Consider the following 19,965-nt stretch of genomic DNA (forward strand, 5'->3'; position numbering starts at 1 on the left):
CATCATAAATTCCAATGCATTTAAACTGAAATTCAGATCCATCTATAGTTCCTTGGTTGATTTGCATGGATGACCTGATCAAGATGCACTCCATTTCATGGTGTGAGAACTGAGCATCACCATCCAGAATGTGGCTTGTCAGCAGGCATCAATGAATGTCAACAAGTACCATATTTTCCACATGGAGGAACTCAATGGCATACCTTCCCTCTGCACACAATTCCATGTCAGACATCACTTTGTCAGACTGCCCCACTGCTGCCATCTGTCACACAGCAAATAAAGCCAACAGAATACTGTCCAGAAGTCAATCTCTGCTCCATCCCACCAACTCCCACATCTGATGTCATGAGGCAAAATAATAAAAAGGGAGGCATTATATTTGTAGCAGCCTAAATATCTTTAAGTATCATCACATCACCTCTCAGTTCTTTACTCAAACTACTATTTCTTGAATTAAATTATATAAAAGTGCTCCTGTATCATAGGTTGTTTGAAAGCATAAAGAACAATGCAAATTTGACATTAGAAAATTGCTATCTATTTGGAAACAATAATAAACATGCTAAAACAGCTCTCTGAATTTTTGCATGACAATGTGCTGAACAATGTAAGAAAATCTGATCAGCAGCTACAATACTTTTGCTGGAAGAGCTTTGCTCATAACTGAAACAGAGAGTTCCATTAGGTTTAGTTCTGCTTTGCAGAACTCCTTGTCAGTAAACACACACAGAAAAGCAGTCTTATGGTCCCTTCAGTAACTGAGTTCTTAAGATCTAATCATTCAAACACCTCTTCAAACACCTGATGTTCCAAAGTGAGAGAGAAACCTTCATGTATTTAAATGAAGAAAAGCTTTTCTGAATTAGAACTTTATGAACAAAAGCAACAAACAGAATAACCACGCAATGAACTGGATGTGGAAATACAGGGAAAAAAGAAAGCAAAGAATACAGATCATCATCAAATCTGTATGGCCAAAAAGAGGTAGTTTTTCTAGAGGTTAAGAAGACATACATAAGAACATGAATATTTTCTAAATCACTGAACACCATCCTGACTCTTATATCAGCGACCAAATGAGAATTTTAATTCTTTTGACCTGGGAGTTTGACAGTTTCTCCTGTCACGTATTGCTATAATAAATTAGTAAAATACATGAGCAAGAGGAAACAGCAAAAATTTTTCTCTGGAATTCTTTTTGTTTTAGAATTTGTTTCTTTCTGTGCCACTAAACATCTTTCCTGGAAAATTTGCTACACCTCTTCCTTTTTTAGCAGGCATTTCAATAAGAAAGGGCTGACCACTAGAAAAAAAGTCATTATATCAATCAGATACACCATTAGTTAAGGATTTTTATTATGTTTTTCCACTTACAGTTTCATGTTCATTAGACTGAGATCCATGAACTGTTTATAGCATTATGTGAGTACTATTTCAAAAAGAAACATTCAGAGTACTGACAGTTCACTTCTGATAGTGAAAGTGTAGAGGAGAAAATTCAACTTAACTTTCCCTGGTATTGCCATCCAGTTCCACTACTCAGTTCTAAATACTCATTCTTAAGAAAATGTTTTTCTGGTGTGAATATTTTCCATCTGTGTTCTTTCCCTTCAATGTTATTACTTCAAATCTGTTTAATCATAATGATGGCATTTTCAGAAAATTACAGCTACGGGAGATAATATTTCTTGATATTACCAGGCTTCTGAAATATTCTAATGTAGAAATACATACGTTTAAATTCTACTATTAAAAACAGGATTTTGTTTTTTTCTGAGACTCTTATAAGTCATGCTCATAGACAGCATGCAGTACACTACACCAGTTCAGAGGGCTAGTGATGTCACATGAGCACTTCACCCCTTCTAACCATTGCTTCAATTCATTTGCAATCTTCTTTCAAGGTATAGGAGAATCCCTCCACAAAAGTCTATATAAAAAAAAAAAAAATAAAAAAAAAATGAAAGCAGACTTCATAGAGCCTGTAATTACCTACACTTCCAGTACTTCTAATTGTCTGCATTTTCAAATGCTATGTCTCTCTAAAGGCTGTACTATATATAGCAAGTTAACTGCCTACAGATTTCCTTAGCCTGAAAATAAAGAGTATCTATTTGTATTTGTAAGAAGGATTAAAAAACTTAGATTTAGTGACAGGAAACAAGGCCCTTAGAGAACAGTGGTGGAAAGTGAGAACTTTCAGAGGCACAATATAGGCCAAGACAGGTTTGATGAGCATCAGTAACAGAAGACCCTGCAAGCTAGTCAGCCAGCTACATACAGTTTTTAAAATCCTCTGCACAATGCTGTCTACCAAAGAGGCATCCCAAGAAAAATAACGTATTAATCATCCAAGGGTTATTTAATATCCTTTTAATGGACTTTCTATGAAGCTAGCCTTAAGAGAAGTAAACAGAGTAAATTTCATGATTACAGTTGTTTAATTTGAACAATCAATAATTAAAATATTAGTAAAGCTCTGTATTTTTAAAGCATTTAAGATTTTTTTAATTTACTGACAAGTGGATTATTTAAAAGTAAGTATAACAGAGTGCATCATTTTACTACAAATTATGGGCTGCAATATTTTCTTTAAAATATACTTCTAACTGTATTGCATAATGCCCTAAAATACTAAGTATGCAGGTTTTTACTACTACTGTAAGTTTCTTTACCTTCAGTACTGCACACTGGTACTTGCAGCCAAAGCTTTGCTAGTACTTAGCCATTCAATATGCTATTCAGTCTAGCTTCATGTTACTCTGTTCCCATAACCAATTATTCTTCTCTTCAAAAAGAGCTCTGAACAATGTGAGAAACAACAAACTCATTGTCAGCAAAAAATAAGGCAGACCTGACCAATCAATACAAACACAAATGTAACTTCAAAATGTAGCTTTCAATTGAAAAGTTAAAGTCAACAAAACAGATTTCATATTCCAAGGCTAATAGAGCATGAACACGATCCCATTTAACTGAAATCAGTGAAACTTATATACTTTAAAAGGAGCGGGATCAAATGTTCTGGGCTCCTTTCTATCCTAATATTCAAGAATGCTTCTTCAGCTCGCTGTTACACACACATCTGGGTGTAAAATACATACACAAATGACTCAAGCAAAAGATGCAGCATAAAGATTCAAATGTATTCTTTGCTTATATGTGATGTTACTAGATAGAACACTGTTGGGAATTCATAACTCTTCAGTGCATCTAACTAAAATTTTATGCTATAAAAGAATATATACAAATGACTAAGCAAAACACTCAGCGTAAGGATTAAGACTTCTTACCCCATATTTACACTGGCGGGATGTTGCTCCATACTGGAAGCGACATTGTTCATCAGCATCATACACCTGACCTGGGGCCACAGCTGGATAAAGAAAGTCACGCTTGGGAGGCTCATTATCAAGGCAAGTACCACGGCCCGAACTGTTCAACATAAAGGACCAAAGGAATTAGGAATTCTACTGACTGTAAATCACAGCAATGATATAATGTATCTAGCTCTTACTTTTAGCAGCTCTGGGTGTGAAACAAGTATGATTTCAGGGGAAAAAAACAAAACAAAACAAAAAAAAACAGTAAAATGGTGCACCCACGGTAAAAAGAAAAAAAAAAAAAGTAATTAGGGGTATTAAGAGATCAAAATAATTTTTCACTGTAGTTATTAACAAAAATGCTTATTTAGGTCATATATTATCGTTTCAAAAAGTATGGTAATTACTGAGCCACTCAAGACCAATTTTCAATTCTGCTTAAACGTTCCTATTTATTTTCATTGACGAATTTGGTCACATTTGGTCACAGAAAGAAAAATAAACAAATTAAGCAAATAAATTAAGTTTATAATTCTTAATGATCCTCCTGATCATTCAAACAGGCAACTTCTTTAAAACATAACAAATACAAGCAGCTTAACTGGTTTATATAAAACACATTTAAATTTCAACATGACTAAATGTCCAGAGAACTAGAACCTTAACATGCATTGTTACTCCTCCATGTGAGAGAAGAAATAGCTACAGTGATAAAGGTTACAGTGATAATAGTTACAGTGATACAGGTTCGGGATCTTAGAATTTACCTGTACTTATATGAGTAAAAGAATGTGTATGGATCCAAAGATCTTTTCCATTGCATTTAACTAAGATAACCTTCTTTCAAAACTTTCATGTTCTTTTATAGTCACTGCTTTTTTTCAATGTATGCCCATACTCAACCACAATATTTTAGTGTAGTGGAACAAATAACAAAGAAAGCCAAAGGCAGACAGAGTTCTTTTGTTTAGAATACTTTATACTTCACTAAATATAATTATTCAGTTTTATTTAGTCAGTGAGCACAAAAGAGGACAGATGCTTTTTTACTCTCATTCACATGTGAATAAGTGAGGATTTTTCAAGAATTCTTATGCCAACACTTCCAATTTTTTTCCGACATTCCTACAGATTTTGCCAGCACTTATGGGTTTTTTTCAAATCTTTTCCATGCACCTTGCCAAAGGAACATAATTTCAATAGTGAGTGTTCTACACTGTTTTGTGAAGATCTCCAATTTTCTACTTCTTTCATCTGCAGATAAAAACAAAAAGGGCCCTTTAACCGTACCGGTAATTACCTCATTTTAACCCTATTTTATTCATTTCCTCAGTGTACAAGAGCAGACCTTGTGGAAAAACCAAAAAACAAACAACCACTGGCACATCTGAATAAACAGCAACCAATTCAATAATCAACTAAATAATAAGAATAAAAAACATATTCTCATCCCAATAAATTCCATATGATTCACCTGCACCTCCCCCCAACCCAAACCAAGGCATAAAATCCTTGCCTTCACACAAAAATATTAAATATGGGCTTAAAATATTAAATATGTGATTCTAGCATTAAAAAGTAACATACTTGTCCCTTTGCTCCAGTTTTAATTGCTACAAGTACATGCATTTGGTTGAAGTTGAGAAACTGTCATAGGTTCTTCTGAATGTAAAGCATTTCAGTGTTATATTCTGTGCGAATAAGGAGTACATGCTAATAATTCCAATATGGAAATAAATCAAAAACAACCTAAGCATTATGTATCGTCCAAACCAAACTGCAGATACTGACTTGTTTAAACAAGCCATGGGAATCTTAACATTTGACATTAAATATGAAAAGAATATCTCCACAGATTCAAATAGTGCAGAGCTTGGTATGTAAGGTCTAATCCTAGGAAAAGATAAGCATTTAAAATCTTAACATTACCTCTGGCCACAGACAAAGGTCCCTGCAAAGATTAGATTATGGATTAAAATCTTAATCTTTAAATGTACTGAAACCGTAAAAAAGTATCTACACCTACTGTATAAAACTCATAATTGTGAAGGATTTAATATTGACTTCCTACAAAGTAAGCCAAATTCTTGTAGAAAATACAGAAGTATGCCTGTTCTCTGTTGTGGTTTTATGATTTCTGTTATCACTACTCCACATCATAACATCATGTAGTGCAGTGGGAGTTGAAGAGTTAATGCTCCAGTCTGTGGATTGCTGATAATTCCAGGTACTTATTTCAGAAAAGAATTAGAACTACAGCTCCCAGAATACTTCAATATTCTGTTTCCATTCTCCATTCACAGGAAAGATGAAACTGACTGGGAGTCATGAGATTGTTATCCTCTCTTTTTCTGCTCATCACTGTAGTGTGTGTTCCCCAGCCATCTGACCTTCAGCATTAGCGTAATCCCTTTAGTTTTCGGACATTCTCTCATTTAATTGACTTACTAGCTTCAATTTCAATTCTTTTGTATTATCTCACATTCTGCATCATATTTAGTAAATCAGATTTCTCCCTTAGTTTGTTGCCACTGTTTTGTTTTTAGGACCATCTTCCTACCTTTTCCCTTCCTACTTTCCCCCTTTTCCAGGGCATGGATCTGTGGGCTCGCCCTCCCCATTAGTCATGAAACTGGGCCAAACCAGGACAGAACTATGACATTTCTCCAAAGAGCATTTTCATCATGACAAAAAACAGTAAAGCAAGGTCCAGTAAGTAGTAATACACTCATGAGCTACTTCTATCAAGTTGAGTATTAACTTCTTTTTCCTTCTGCTTCACTTTTATTATTTCTCTCAAAGTACTTGAAAAAACCTGATGTTACAAAATTAGTGTGGGAATCTACACTGAAATACTGTACGTGTAGATATATTAAAAAAAAAAAAAAAAAAAAAAAAAGATGATGGAAACGACAAGGACTTTTAAGTATCCTTAAATGTAACAATTTCTACTCACCATCAGTTTCACTGCTTGTGATTTTACCTTACATAGAAATTGCATTAAAAAACAAAGCAAAACAAAACAAAACAAAACAAAACAAAACCATGATATTACAGCAAGAACATTTATATTCTTGAAGAAGGAGTGGGTAAATCTTCATTGTCTGCTATAGAAACAAGATGGCCTCAAACTCAAGATACATTCTGCTTATTCCTTAAGATAGTACATTGGTACTCAAGGACTTCCTTGTTTTCCTAATTTAATTTCATGAGTTTATGTGGAGCACATTAGGACTATTTTCCATTATAAAACTGAAAAGGTTCCTGCTTTCACTGCTGTTAACACAAGTATTCCAGTATAATGTGTCAAAAAAACAAAAGTAAAATAAAATAACCTATAATGCAGTTCAAAATTTAATTTGTACTACAATAGAAAATTAAGGCTAGAAAATTAATCTTATTTCTCTCTGAAAGGATACACCTTTCTTTAAAAGCTCACAATCCCAAAGTTTTCATCACTATCAAACTAATTTATCAAAATGAGAGACAAGGGACTCAATGCTAAAATTTTGAGAAAGCAACAGTGACAGTCTCTGTGCAGACACCACTTTTTATGCAAGACTGCTAAGAAAGAAAATAGAAAAAACACCAATGTGGACCCTTCTGGGTTTATGCTTATATTAGACTACTTATTCTCACATATCTCAGGGACATACACAGTACATTAGAATTCCTACAATGGCTAAGGAAAATATCCAGAACGTTGGCACAGAAAACAAGTTTGAGATGTTAGAGAATTATCTCATTCATAATAATACGGCATATAATGCAAGCACATATTAGAAGATTCCTTCTAAGCTAAACAATTATATAGATAAACTTATAGATAGTATGCATAATATTTTATTTAATCATGTTACAAAATTTCCCATAAAAACGTGGAAAATACCAACACTAAAATAACTCAAGTATGAACAGTACATTTATATATATACATAGCTATAAGAATATGAATTATTTATATGCCTATAAATAACATTTGGCTCCTTTTAAAAGACTTATTTCACATATACTATATATTTTCCCCGAGTAAAAACTGATTTTTAAAGAGTACTAGGATATATCTCTATATGGGCTACAAAAATTGCTTAACCTGACATTAATGAATAAACTCTTCAAACTGCTCAATAATCTACAGATAATAACACCTAAATATTTGTACAATTAGGGCATAAGTAATGGTGATATGATTCAGAGTGTCATGTTTAAAATTAAAAATGAGATAAAATAGGATTACTAATGCAAACATTGTTGAACTTTGGAGAATTTCAGGTATTGATGTGGATTTACCACACTCTCTCATGATATGTTGTACTTCTCTTCCATCTTTTACATAAGGCTAGCTCTATGGCTGATTAGCCATGGCATAGCAATTACAATTCAATTTTGCACAATGTTCTTCTTATGCTCATTTTCTCTTTTGTTTTTTAGTAAATAATTTGTTATTTCTTTAACACATATTTCCCTCCACGTTATGTTCCCAAGCATTCTTTTCCTCTTCTGATAATTACCCAGCACCCACATTAGGAAAAACCATCTATCAAAATCATTTACCTACCAAAATCTACTGGTATCCATCCTGGAAAATTTGAGAGACAGTACACTACAAACAATTACCCAATTTGTTCTATTTTCATTTTATCAGACATTCATTAGGAATCTGCAATTAATTCTGCCCTTTAAAATTTACTTAAATTAATAAAATATAAACAAGAGGACAAAGTCAATACTCAGAAACATATTGCAAGCCACTGATTGCAAAAACTGGTTCTCTTCTTTTTAATTGTGCAACCTTTTACACAAAATACTGACTTTTGAAGACTTCAGATATAAAATAATTATGGACATATCCTTTTTGATCCTTACTTGTCAGCAAGAAAGTCTTCTAATCTTTAAAAGAAAAAAGAGGTAGATTATAATCCAAATTATAGGTCAACAGATAATAATGGATGCAATTTTTCTACATTTATTTGTACAGAAAGAGATGGAATTTTGATACTATTAATGTGACCTTATCTTACTAAACTAGTCTCCTGGAGTAGTAGCATATCTGTCATAGAAAGTACACAAGGCATATTAAGGTAAGTATCTTGTATTTATCATGCATATCCACTTGTATGTCTGAGATTCTTGGCCAGATGATGCCTGAACACAGACAATGGAAGATTTTTTACATCAGCTCTAAGAGCTTCCTTGCACTAAAGTATTTTGGCTCATTTTCAGAGTTAGAAAGGTATAGTCTCTGAAAGCTAAATCCTGCTGTATGGCAATTCTATAGACTATCCATGAATATCCTGTATTAGATCTTACTTGTTCAAATAGTTAAAAGACTTTAGGTTCTTCTTCAAAGACAATTCTGACTTTGAGAGACTGAGCTGGTGATGTAACTTCTTTTTAAACCTTCTATCTGACACTGACAAGATTAAACAACTAGAGACTAATGACTCCAGAAATCAAGCAGATTTTGTTATTACCAACCATAAAAGTAACTGAATAATGAAATGAAGAAGAAAGTTCTCTTTTTTAAATCTTGGTATATGCATGGCTATGCCCTAGACACATAAAGACTGGATAAAACAAAACTTGCATTACATGTATATATATGCTGCACTCAGTAAAGTTTTACCAATTGGTTTTCAATCACAGGCAATATTTTTAGGGTTCATTCATTCCTCAGTGAACAGATTTTAACAGTTTCTACATCTCTCACAGGAACCTTTGTTTTGTAACACTGCTCTCACTCTTCAAATCTTCCTGAGTCCTTCTTTCATTTAATTCTATAAAAAGTTTAATGAAATTTAAATCCACTGTAAAGCACGAATAACCAATTCAGGTGATATATTAAATCCAGTCCTTCACTTTAACACAAAGCTTACATCCAGCAGCTATTACCTGCCAGAAGAAACGTTTTCCCTATTAAGATGGTTCTCATTGGCCATTTCAGAGCCTGGGCTATCAGGTCATCATTCTTGGGAATTTTGATAGACCTATTAGCAACACACACAGCTTTGCTTTGACTTCATTCCTATGAAGTCACATTCACCCTCTATCTGGCTGTCTCACAAAGTAAACTCTTTTCTCAACCAGAGTCTGGCTGAATTGACAACTTTTAATACTTAATGGCTATTCCTCAGTCAGTGCCCTCAGTCTGGAAAATTTGTATCCAGACACAGATTTTAGGAAGTCTTGAGAAGAAGGTAACATTGAGACTACTTTCATAGTAACCATGATTACTTCTGTTTTAAAATGCTTCCGCCTGATGAGGAAGGGACAGCATGGTATCAACACTACAAAATAAACACACAGTACAAAACTGTGTAGTTGCAAAGCATTAGCCCAAGCCAGTAAACTGTTAGATGCACATTAATCTACCTTACCACACAATACTGTGAACAGTTATTGGGCTTCTAGATAAATGTATTCTAGCTTCATTGCCCTGGTGCCATGACTATTCTGCTACAACTTTTATGGAGACCCATAACGATAAACCTAAAATGTGTTTTACCATACAGACTCACAATCTCACATTTCTAATTGAGTATGTTCGTATTTCATTCCTCCATGCTCTGTTTTTCTTGTTAAATACAACTAAGTGAATACAATACTCACTAAGTATAGGAAAATAGAAACAAAAACAAAACAAAACAAACAAACAAACAAAAACACTTCTCACCCTTTACTGTTATCTACTGGTTCTGGTTGCAGATGTTTTCCCATTTTTGATGAAAAATTGAAAAAAAAAAAAAAAAAGAGAGACAGAGTAGAAAATCTGTGAGGAATGAACACATGCAGACAGAGATGACAGTGCCTTTTTTGAGGCCTTGCCTCTAAACCTCTGAATCACCTTTCCTCATCTCCTGCTAAGTTCTGAAGAGAAATTAGGAAAAAACAAAAATAGAATAATTTTCCTGGTCTGGATGCAGACTGTTCAGCTACTACGGGGATAGTCAGGGAAGTGCTACCACATGAATCTCACTGTTTTTCTCCACTTCTTGCTCACTGATCATTACCTGAAAATGAAAAGCATCTGCTATTAAGGCTGTTCTGTATCAAGGAAAGGTGTGAAGGAGTAAAAAATAAGCAACCCAGGTTTCCGACAGTTGTCCTATACATATGTATATACCTTAACACTTCCCTGCTGTCATCAGGGTGATGGGTAAATTTAGGGGAGAGACTGGAAACTTAAGGAAAATAAATAAATAAATAAATAAAATCACAATTAAAGATTATTTTACCTTGCAAAATCAGGCAACAATGATCTTAAGAAAAAGAAGCATTAATTCATTTCCAGGGTATTAAAACCACAAACAAGAAGAAGAAGCACAGATTTATAACAAACAGATCATGTTTGAGAAATCTGACTTTTAAAAAGACAGACTGCAAAATATGTAGATGAAGAAGATGCTCGCTTTGGCTCTTTTGAACATAATATCCAACCCAACTGGAAAATCTATTTGTAATTAAAATACACAAAAGAATGTTTACATGGCTTTGATAAAATAACACCTACATTCTGTTCTATAAGAATAAAATATTATAGGTGATAATTTATGATTGGAGATGCTACATCCATTTTTGCCCTAAATACCATTCATCTAGTATCTTCAACAATGCTTTTTATGAAATATACAGGTGATTCTAATTCAATTAAAATCGAAAACAATGACAGTGACAGTGAAGTATTACAGAAAATCCAAACAGCTTAGATCAACACAAACAGATTCACTACAGTATTATTCTCCCTGTATAATACTGTTAGTACAATTTCAGTGGCATCTCACAGGCTTAAAAGTATTAGAAACTTAAAGAAACTTCACTGTGCTTCAATGGAATGGAAAAGAATATCAGAGATACTAAGGGTAAAGGAAATAAATAAAACCATTTAAACGAAGTAGGGAGGCACAAGCTGAATTTTTTTAACAAACATAGCTAAAAACTGAATGATTTCTGTATAAACAGAGGTATCAAGTAAAGAAACATGAACGGTTTTTCAGAATGAAATTTGAAACTACAAAAAAATGTTCAGCACTATTATATTTGAAGTGTAATACAAGCCACAGAATTTATCGTGTGTTTCCCTCTCTAAGCACATCAGAAAAAAGAAAAAAAAAAAAAAAAAAAAAAAAAAAAACTTAGCTACCTGTAGAACTTTTTCATCAATTCAGAAATCATTTTCAAAATAATTATGAAATCAAAATGGAGTTTAAAAGAGAGTGGCAAACAGAAGGTAAGACTATAAACAGTAAAAATGTGACAGTAAGAGACAAATACCCAGTACTTCAAGAAAGCAGAGGAAGCATAGGAAGCTGGAGCATAAGAAGCTCCACACAGATGTGCATAAGAATTTATTCAGTGTGATGGTGACAGAGCACTGGAACAGGCTGCTCAGGGGAGGCTGTGGATTCTCCTCTCGAGACCCACCTGCATGCCTACCTATGCAGCCTGCTTTAGGGGGCCTGCTTTGCAGGGGGGTTGGACTCGATCTCTAGAGGTCCCTTCCAGTCCCTACAATTCTGTGATTGTGTGAAAATACCTGAAATATAGTCAGGAATATTGGACTGTGAATTAATCTCATAGAAGAGATGCAGAAATCCTATTCTTTCTAATAGCTGAAGTTTGGCTATATAATATACTAAAAGGAGTACCACAGTGAGCAGCTGAATTAACAGATATGATTGGCAAAACTAAAGCACTATAATCTTCTTGTTTTTTTTTCATACTGCTATTGTTTAATTAATACATATCTCTTCAGAAAATAACTTATATTGTGAGAAATATGGATTACACACATGTGTGAGATGATTCATTCAGTGTTACTTAGTCTAGACACTCATTTAAATATTTAAAACATAAAAAGTGGGTGTATTGTTCAGTGAGTTGATACAGATCACCTTAACCACATATAGTAACCAAAAACCAAGTATTTTCCTCTCAACAACCTCTAATGCCAACATATTTGATTATGTTCATTATATGTACAGGGAGCCCAAACACATCTTTGTACAATTCAGTGATATTGTACTTTGTGAGAGTAGGTACATTTGAACCAACTCAATGAAAATGTTATTGGTCTGGATGGAGTTCTTAGAAAACAGATTATTCTGAAGTATCATCCCTGAAAATGGACAAATCCATTTTGTTTTTAGAAATCCAATGACTAGACTACTAGACTATTTGACTGGTTAAAGTCCATCTCTTAAAACACAGCGACTGAATTACTGAACAACTTCTATTTCTTGAAGAATAATTTCACTGATGACACTGCATCTACCAGTTGCCTTCCATTTGCTCCCTTGAATCCACTGTCTCACATATTTTTTATAAACCATCCTTAACCTGCTCTCTGTGAACGCACAGTTCTATGCCTGATTTTTGAAGGTTACCTACACACAAGGGATTTATTATGCATCATGTATAGAATGAACACATTTTTTATACTAATGTGTTTTGATTATTTAACTTTTTTATGAAGAAGTAAAATTTTTGGTAGGAATCTATTTCTGGATAAAAATCACCATAGAAGTATAGATTAGCACAGTTTAAAGATATTGATATAAAAAAAATCTATGACAGCTTCAACTCTGATTATTTTCATGAAAGTTGCCAATGAACACAGAAAAACCACAAGACTACATAAAAAAAACACATGAATGGGAGAACAAGGAAAAGGGCTTGAACCTTGTTCCCTTCCCTGCATTTCCTCACATTACACATTTATTCAAACAAAAAATTACTTCCTTTTACTCACTAACAAATTCTCCTTTCCCCTATTTCTCACATTGAGATTAATTAAGGAAATATGATCAGCACTTTAAAATGTTTGAATAGATTAAAACTTAACACCAAGAAAAGGGAAAAATATTAGAAGCTTTTGCCAACATACAGGAAAAGGGCTCTACAATGTAATTCTTCACTGACTTGTCATATTTCTGCTTTTACATTCTAAAAACATAAATCATTAGAGCCAGCCACTGTATCTTTACTAAGTATTTATTTTGAAAGGTGTGAATTTTTCTAATAACTCATGATTTTTCTTGAGAGATTACTTACTCTAAAAAACTGGTGATATAATCCCGACTGCAGGCTGACCAAGAGAAAGGATTGGTGTTTGCTGTAATATGAGCTGCCATTAGTTTTGCTGCTTCATGACCTTTGGTCCCACAGGAATTTCCTATTCCATCATGGTTCATGCCAAAACTGCCCAAAAGAGGAGAAAAACAGTTCATTATTCTTCTACAGCATCAGACATCTCATAAAATTAAATGTGATTTTTACAGAAATCATATTGGACCTTGGAGAACACACTCACTATAGGAGAATTCCAAGTAGAGGATTAGGATCAGTTACGTTCTGTTTAGTTTACTCATACCTTGGAATGCTGTACAATTACTTAGCACTCATTTTCACGGTTTTGAAAGTATCTTCTTTTTCTAAACCTTTAAGGAATATTCAGTACTTGGAAGATAAAGAGCACTTAGTGTAGAATATTCGTTATGGCTTTAATTCTTCTGTTAGTAAACTGGGACAAATAGGGTACATGAATTTGCTGTAGCAGCACATGTAGGCACAGAGTACCCAGGGATATTTCAAGCAGAATATGGGTTTTGCAATTTCCAGGGTTATACAGTACTCATGCTCCCTCTATCCATTCACAAGGTGACCTGCAGTTTTTTCTAATAGAGCTGTCCCTCATCACAGAAGATCAGTGTGACAGATTTAAAATCAGGAGAAAATACAGGAAGAAAACACTGGGTTTGAATTTGGCTAACAGAGATTTCCAAATATACTGACTTTCAATGAAGATGACATGATTTTGGAAAAAGAAGTAAAAAAAATGCTTATAACCTAGAAATCCCATATTACAGAAACAAGACCTCCGAACTATGGACGACCAGTATAAATTAAAACTTTGAGGTCAACGCAAAGAGAATCTACCTGAAAAGACTTCAATTATACATATAAAACTATTTAAAATGAAATCTTTACTGCTGTTCCTAAATAATTGACAGCATATACCTGCATATACCATATGTATCTATGAACATCACTGAAACACCTGTAGAGAATATGTAAAACCATGATGTCTCCTAATAGTATACATATTTTTAAAATTCCATTTTCTTAGTTTCCCTTTGATTCATTTTGTCTCTTTCACTTGGGACAAAATACCTTTTTTTTTTTTTTTTTTTTAAATCTAAATATTAACCTTCAGAAACATTAATTCCTTATGAAACTTAAGAAGTCTAAGAAGCAGGTACTGAGATACTTAAGAGCTTCCCTGAGCTTTTAGTGAAGACTATCCCCATTACATAAAATATCTAGAGCTCTACAAAAGAACTTGTCTGAGAAATGTACGTGCTACAGTGAAACTATGAGAGTTTATTATTATTGTTAATTTGTTTTTATATTGATAAATTTTGGTGGGCAGAGAAGGACATAGAACTAAATCAGTTTATAACAAAAAAGTACCTTATTAGCCTAGTTAATTGCCACCATTTCCTAGAATTAATGATTTTTGTAGATGTAAGTATTTCCTTCTGAACTACCTCTGTACAATTTCTTAAAATGGAAAACCTTAGCTTTTAACAGTCCCTATGAGTGTGTTGCTTATAGAAACTGACATTTTATTATGTGGGAAAGAACTACACTGGATCATGCTGCTATGCTTTTCTGTACAAGAAATATGTATTTCTGATAATCATCGCATTTCTAGTTAGCATGTTCCTATTGACAAAGAAATCACAGTACTCCAGCAGTCTGGGAAATGAAAGAGACCAAAAATAATTTTCATCTTTAGGGCCAACCAAGAAGAACAAACTTTATATTTAAGTATCCTTGCTTTTACCCACTGTTTGTGAAAGATGGTGGCAGTGGTATAACCTATAAAAAGCAAATCTTAAGTACACAGCTACTCAAAATTATTCATTTATTTAAAATTATTAATTCAACTAAATCATCTACTCCCTTCCACAATGGCTATTCTACTTGCTGCTGCTTCCGAATTTAGTAGGAAAACTGACCACTAGGTGCAGATCGTTTTTCTGCTGCTTAGAAAGGAGTTCTGCAAAAACTTATCTTTTTCCAAAGATGGTAGTGGCAGCATGCCCTTACAGCCTATGTTTACACTCCTATGGAAGATGAAAACACATTTTTGCCCAAAGGATTTGTTTCATATTCATCATAGCATGTTACTCATATTTGGCCATCATTACACTAAAGGCTGCATCTTTCACAAAAGCTTGTTTGCAGTTCAGTTGGGGTGGGAAGGCAAATGAGAATGAAATAGTCTTCATGAAGGACACTGCCTTTTTCAAAATGACTAGACAGATACAGACTGTACTTTTTTCACTGGCTTTAAGATCTTGTCCAAAACTGACAATACATTTGTAATTTTAAAAGAACAGCCAGATAAGCATAGAGACAGTCTTAACTTTGGGGGATGGACTCAAAGATGACCATGCCTTCCAACCCCTGTAATTCTGTGAACTGATAGAGGAGTTATCTATGAAATTACCCTTCCTTTACTATCTCAAGGAAAGATGCTTATGTCAGGAGCTCTGAATCACCCTGGTTATTTTTGTTTTGTTTTGTTTTTTAAATAACATTATGTCCACTCTTTTCTCAGAAGCTTTCACAACATATAGGAACTATGCAAAGCAGTAGCACTATGAGTTTTAAAATCACAGCTGAAACTCTCCAATATTTTTTTCGTTTCTTGTATACTTCTCAGAAATTCCAAGTAAGCAGCATATATAGTGCTCTGTTTCTGTTTCATTTATTAACATCTGCAATGGAACAGCTTCTTCTTTTCTTGGCAATGTTTTAACTTATATCTGAAAAAATTATCTCAGAGGATTATTTGTAATACATATCTAACCTATGATCTGACCTCAGAAATCACAGGGGAGATAACTGGTCTCAGCTGCATTGAATAAAACAGTAACAGATAAACAAAAACCCTGGAGTAAAAGCAGAGGACAGGATGAGAATGTAAACTTCTTGCAATCCCTTCCTTTACATTGTAAAGGAACAATACAACAGGTTCATACAATTTCATCTCTATTTAAGGTGAGGTCACTGGCTTGTTGGGTTGCTTTAAATTCTGATGGTTAGAGCTGCCAAAAACACTTACTGCTGATGAGTCTGAATTGACTGAAGTTATTTTTGTGAGACAGCCAGGATGCTTCTGCCTTGATTTATTATCCAAACACATAAGATTCAGAGGAGGCAGATCCAAATCAATCTTAGTACTGCTTACAGAGGTTTACATCATGTACCATGTACTTTTGCAGCACTACAATTAACTGAAATGTGCTACTCAGGTAAAATGTCTTTTTTTTCCGACTTGTTAGCACTCTATTACTTCTGCTTTCCAAAACTAATATTACAGATCTGCATGCCAAGCCAATTCACAGCTTGGAACATTGAGAGCTGCAGAGATATCTAATGTTTATTTCCTCTAACTACAATACAATATTTGTAGTAGTTTATTATTTCATTAATTTTCATTAAATGATCACAGATTAATGAGTTACAGTACATGTGGGAGAATCTGGCCTAATTCTTTTAAACCAGTGCCTCATACTTGGCTTTGTCACATGTTTAACAATGCAAGAAAAAAAGTACCTGAGAAACTTCAAGAGTCAGGTGACACAATGAATTTATAAGAATGAAAGTAAAATAAATATTGTAATATCAAGCTCTTCATTTTCCTGCTCACTATCACAAGCTGAATTACAGCTCTGTAACTACATATAGCCCTTCAGGAAAATAAATCATTCTTTTCATGAGAGAAAAAGAAAATCTAACCTTAGGAAGTTTCATTGCACTAACTTATTTCACCTAGGAATGACAAAATAAACATATAGGAGAGTGAAATGAGGCAACTTTAAGCTAAGTCCCTTGTAACAGTTGCATCACTAGACCTTACTTGACTGAGTCAGTACACTAATTAGTGTACTAATACACTACTCACACAGCTTTTAAGGAGAACAAAGCAAGGGGCAGGGAAGAGTGAAAAATGTGCACCAGTGAAGTATACTTTCAAGATTTCTAGCAGTAAATCGCTACACCTACAATGAAAAGATCAAAGGCAAGCCTGAACAAGTCTTGTAGTAGATAAAAGATAGAAAGAACAGATTGTAATTTACTTGTAAGAAATGCTTATCTACTTAGGTAAGACATAGCAACTTTCTCATAAATTTTACATCCATTTTATTGTTAGATTGTTGCTCCGGTAATCATAACACAGATGTCATTTAAATCTTCAGAAACCTTACATTTCATCTACTTAGAAGTACTGTATTCACACAGCTTTGACTAACTACATAGAATCTACACTAAAAAGAACATTAACAGTAAGCTTTACTCATCTAACATTACTACACTCTTTAATGACCTTTTCACATCAGAACATGTGCAGGGAGGAAAAAGAAAACTAGAATGTTTTAGTATAATTTTGTTCAATGAATGAGCATGAATTCGGACAGAATCTACTATTAGAGAATAAAATAGTTTGTTTCCTACAATATCAGAGCTAATATAATACATAAAACCCATACAGCAATTCCTGTGTGGATATATAGTCATTTTGTTAATTATGCTCATACCTATCTATTAACAGCAAAATAATGTAAATTGATACAGAGGAAGTCTGCTTTTATAGCAGTAGAAGGCTAGCAGTTTTTTATTTTTATCATATCCTTCCTACCATGTCACAACAGAAAGTTCTCCTATTTCACTGTAGAAGACCTAGATAAATTTCTAGCCAGTGTTAGTGAAGTATTGGTTATTGCTTCCTAACTGTATGCAAATCACAGCTAACCCTTAAATGACATAAGAAAAGAGAATAAACAAGTACTGAAAATTGGCTTATTTCCATTTGGGATTACAGCTACGGATTTGTTGAAACTAACTGATACTGCATTTTTCCACTCAAGGAAGGGCTCAAGATTAGTTATTTCTCTTTTTATTTGCGTGTCTTAAGGTGGAGTTTAGCCTTAACTGATGATTTTCTGGTTTTGGAGATCATTATAAGGTTTGGGACACCCCAATCCTTTACTCTGACTTTACGTAGAATTTCCAGTTTCAACTTTAGTTAAATACATTATTTCCCTGCAAATTGTGGAGCATACTGACCAAACAATAGTAGCCTTATAACAAGCATATGTGCCATGAAATTAAACACGATTTTAGTATGTTTCTAGAATAACTGTTTTCCCATTTGTTTCCTAAATATAATCTTTCTCTTTGACTTTTCTCTGATGATCAAACAGTTACAACCTTGATACATTCACATAATATAGTATTAAACAAAATATGCAACTTAAAAAAAAAAAAAAAAAAAAAAGCCATTTCACTGGGAAAAAAGAAAAAAAAAAAAAGGCAGCAACAGGGAGAAATGGCAGGCTTCTATAGAAATAATAGAAAAAGTAAAGCAAAAATATTTCTTCCTGGTTTACACAGCCTTGGCTATCCAGTTTTCATGCCACAAGAGTAACATTAAATAATGTCTGTGTGCTATGCAAAGGTGAAGTATGAACGTAATAGATTTCTACACTATAGGTCAAAATGGAAAGCATTGCCTCTAATCAGGAAGCAAAATTCTGAGCTCAGATTTCCTTTTGAAATTCATGATGCCCTGAAGGTTACTATTAACTTCCTTTTCACTCCCAATTTATTCTTCCTATACTTTTGCAGAGGTCTGTTAAATGTTATTACATTCCTTTTCCTGATAAAATGCTTTAATGTAGGACACGATCTTATTATTCTATACTTCAAACAATATTTTCAACGTATTTAGAATCATAGAATCATTCATTTAGACAAAACCTTTTTCATATTTAAATGTAAACATATTACAGAAATGAGAATCGTTCTTGTAGACTCACGTTTACGACATTTTCTTTAAATGCACAAAACATAATTAAAATGAAGATCCCAATCAGGATTTTTAATGGCAAATGTATTCTTCCATATTTGTAATATAAAAAGGTAGACAGAAGATAATATTCAACTGAAAAGATGAAAGAAAAAATATCTGGGTTTAAGTGGCTAGTTAGGTCAATTTATTATCTCTTTGTTGTAGGGAGTTGTACTTGCTATAAGATCTCTCCTGAGATAAAACCATCCCAGTTCCCTCATTCTTTCCTCCTAAGACTTGTGCTCTAGAATCATTACCAGAGTTGTTGCTTTTCTTTGGACATACCCCTCAATGCCAAGGGCCTCAATGTCTTTCTTGCAGTGAGGGGCCCAAAAACTAACACCATACTCAAGGTGCAGCCTCACCAGTGGTGAGTACAGGGGGATGATCACTTTTCCATTCCTGCTGGCAACACTATTTCTGATATAAGCCAGGATGCCACTGGCCTTCTTGGCCATCTGGGCACACTGCTGATTCAAATTCAGCCCAGCATCAACCAGTACCCTCAGGTCTGTTTTCCTCTACAGAGTCTTCCAGACAATCTGCCCAAAGCCTGCAGTGTTGCTTGTAACCAAAGTGCAGGACCCAGCTCTTGATCTTGTTGAACCTCATCCCATTGGACTTAGCCCAGCTTCCCTGCCTGTCCAGGTCCCTCTGTAGGGCCTTCCTACCCCAAAAAGATCAACACTTTCTCTCACCTTGGTGTCATTTGCAGAC

General features: G+C 34.0%; 1 protein-coding gene across 1 annotated transcript in view; it reads right to left on the bottom strand.

The window, feature by feature from the left end:
- Nucleotides 1-19,965, bottom strand: part of ADAMTS6 (ADAM metallopeptidase with thrombospondin type 1 motif 6) — a 146,468-nt gene that overhangs the window by 60,021 nt on the left and 66,482 nt on the right. The window contains exons 10-11 of the mRNA XM_072359310.1: nt 13,377-13,523; nt 3,297-3,438 (exon numbers count right to left, since the gene is read on the bottom strand). Of these exons, the coding sequence (XP_072215411.1) occupies nt 3,297-3,438; nt 13,377-13,523 (289 nt within the window). The remainder of the gene's footprint in view (nt 1-3,296; nt 3,439-13,376; nt 13,524-19,965) is intronic.

The sequence above is a fragment of the Excalfactoria chinensis genome, chromosome Z (genome assembly GCF_039878825.1).
Source record: "Excalfactoria chinensis isolate bCotChi1 chromosome Z, bCotChi1.hap2, whole genome shotgun sequence".
NCBI classification, from domain to species: Eukaryota; Metazoa; Chordata; class Aves; order Galliformes; family Phasianidae; genus Excalfactoria; species Excalfactoria chinensis.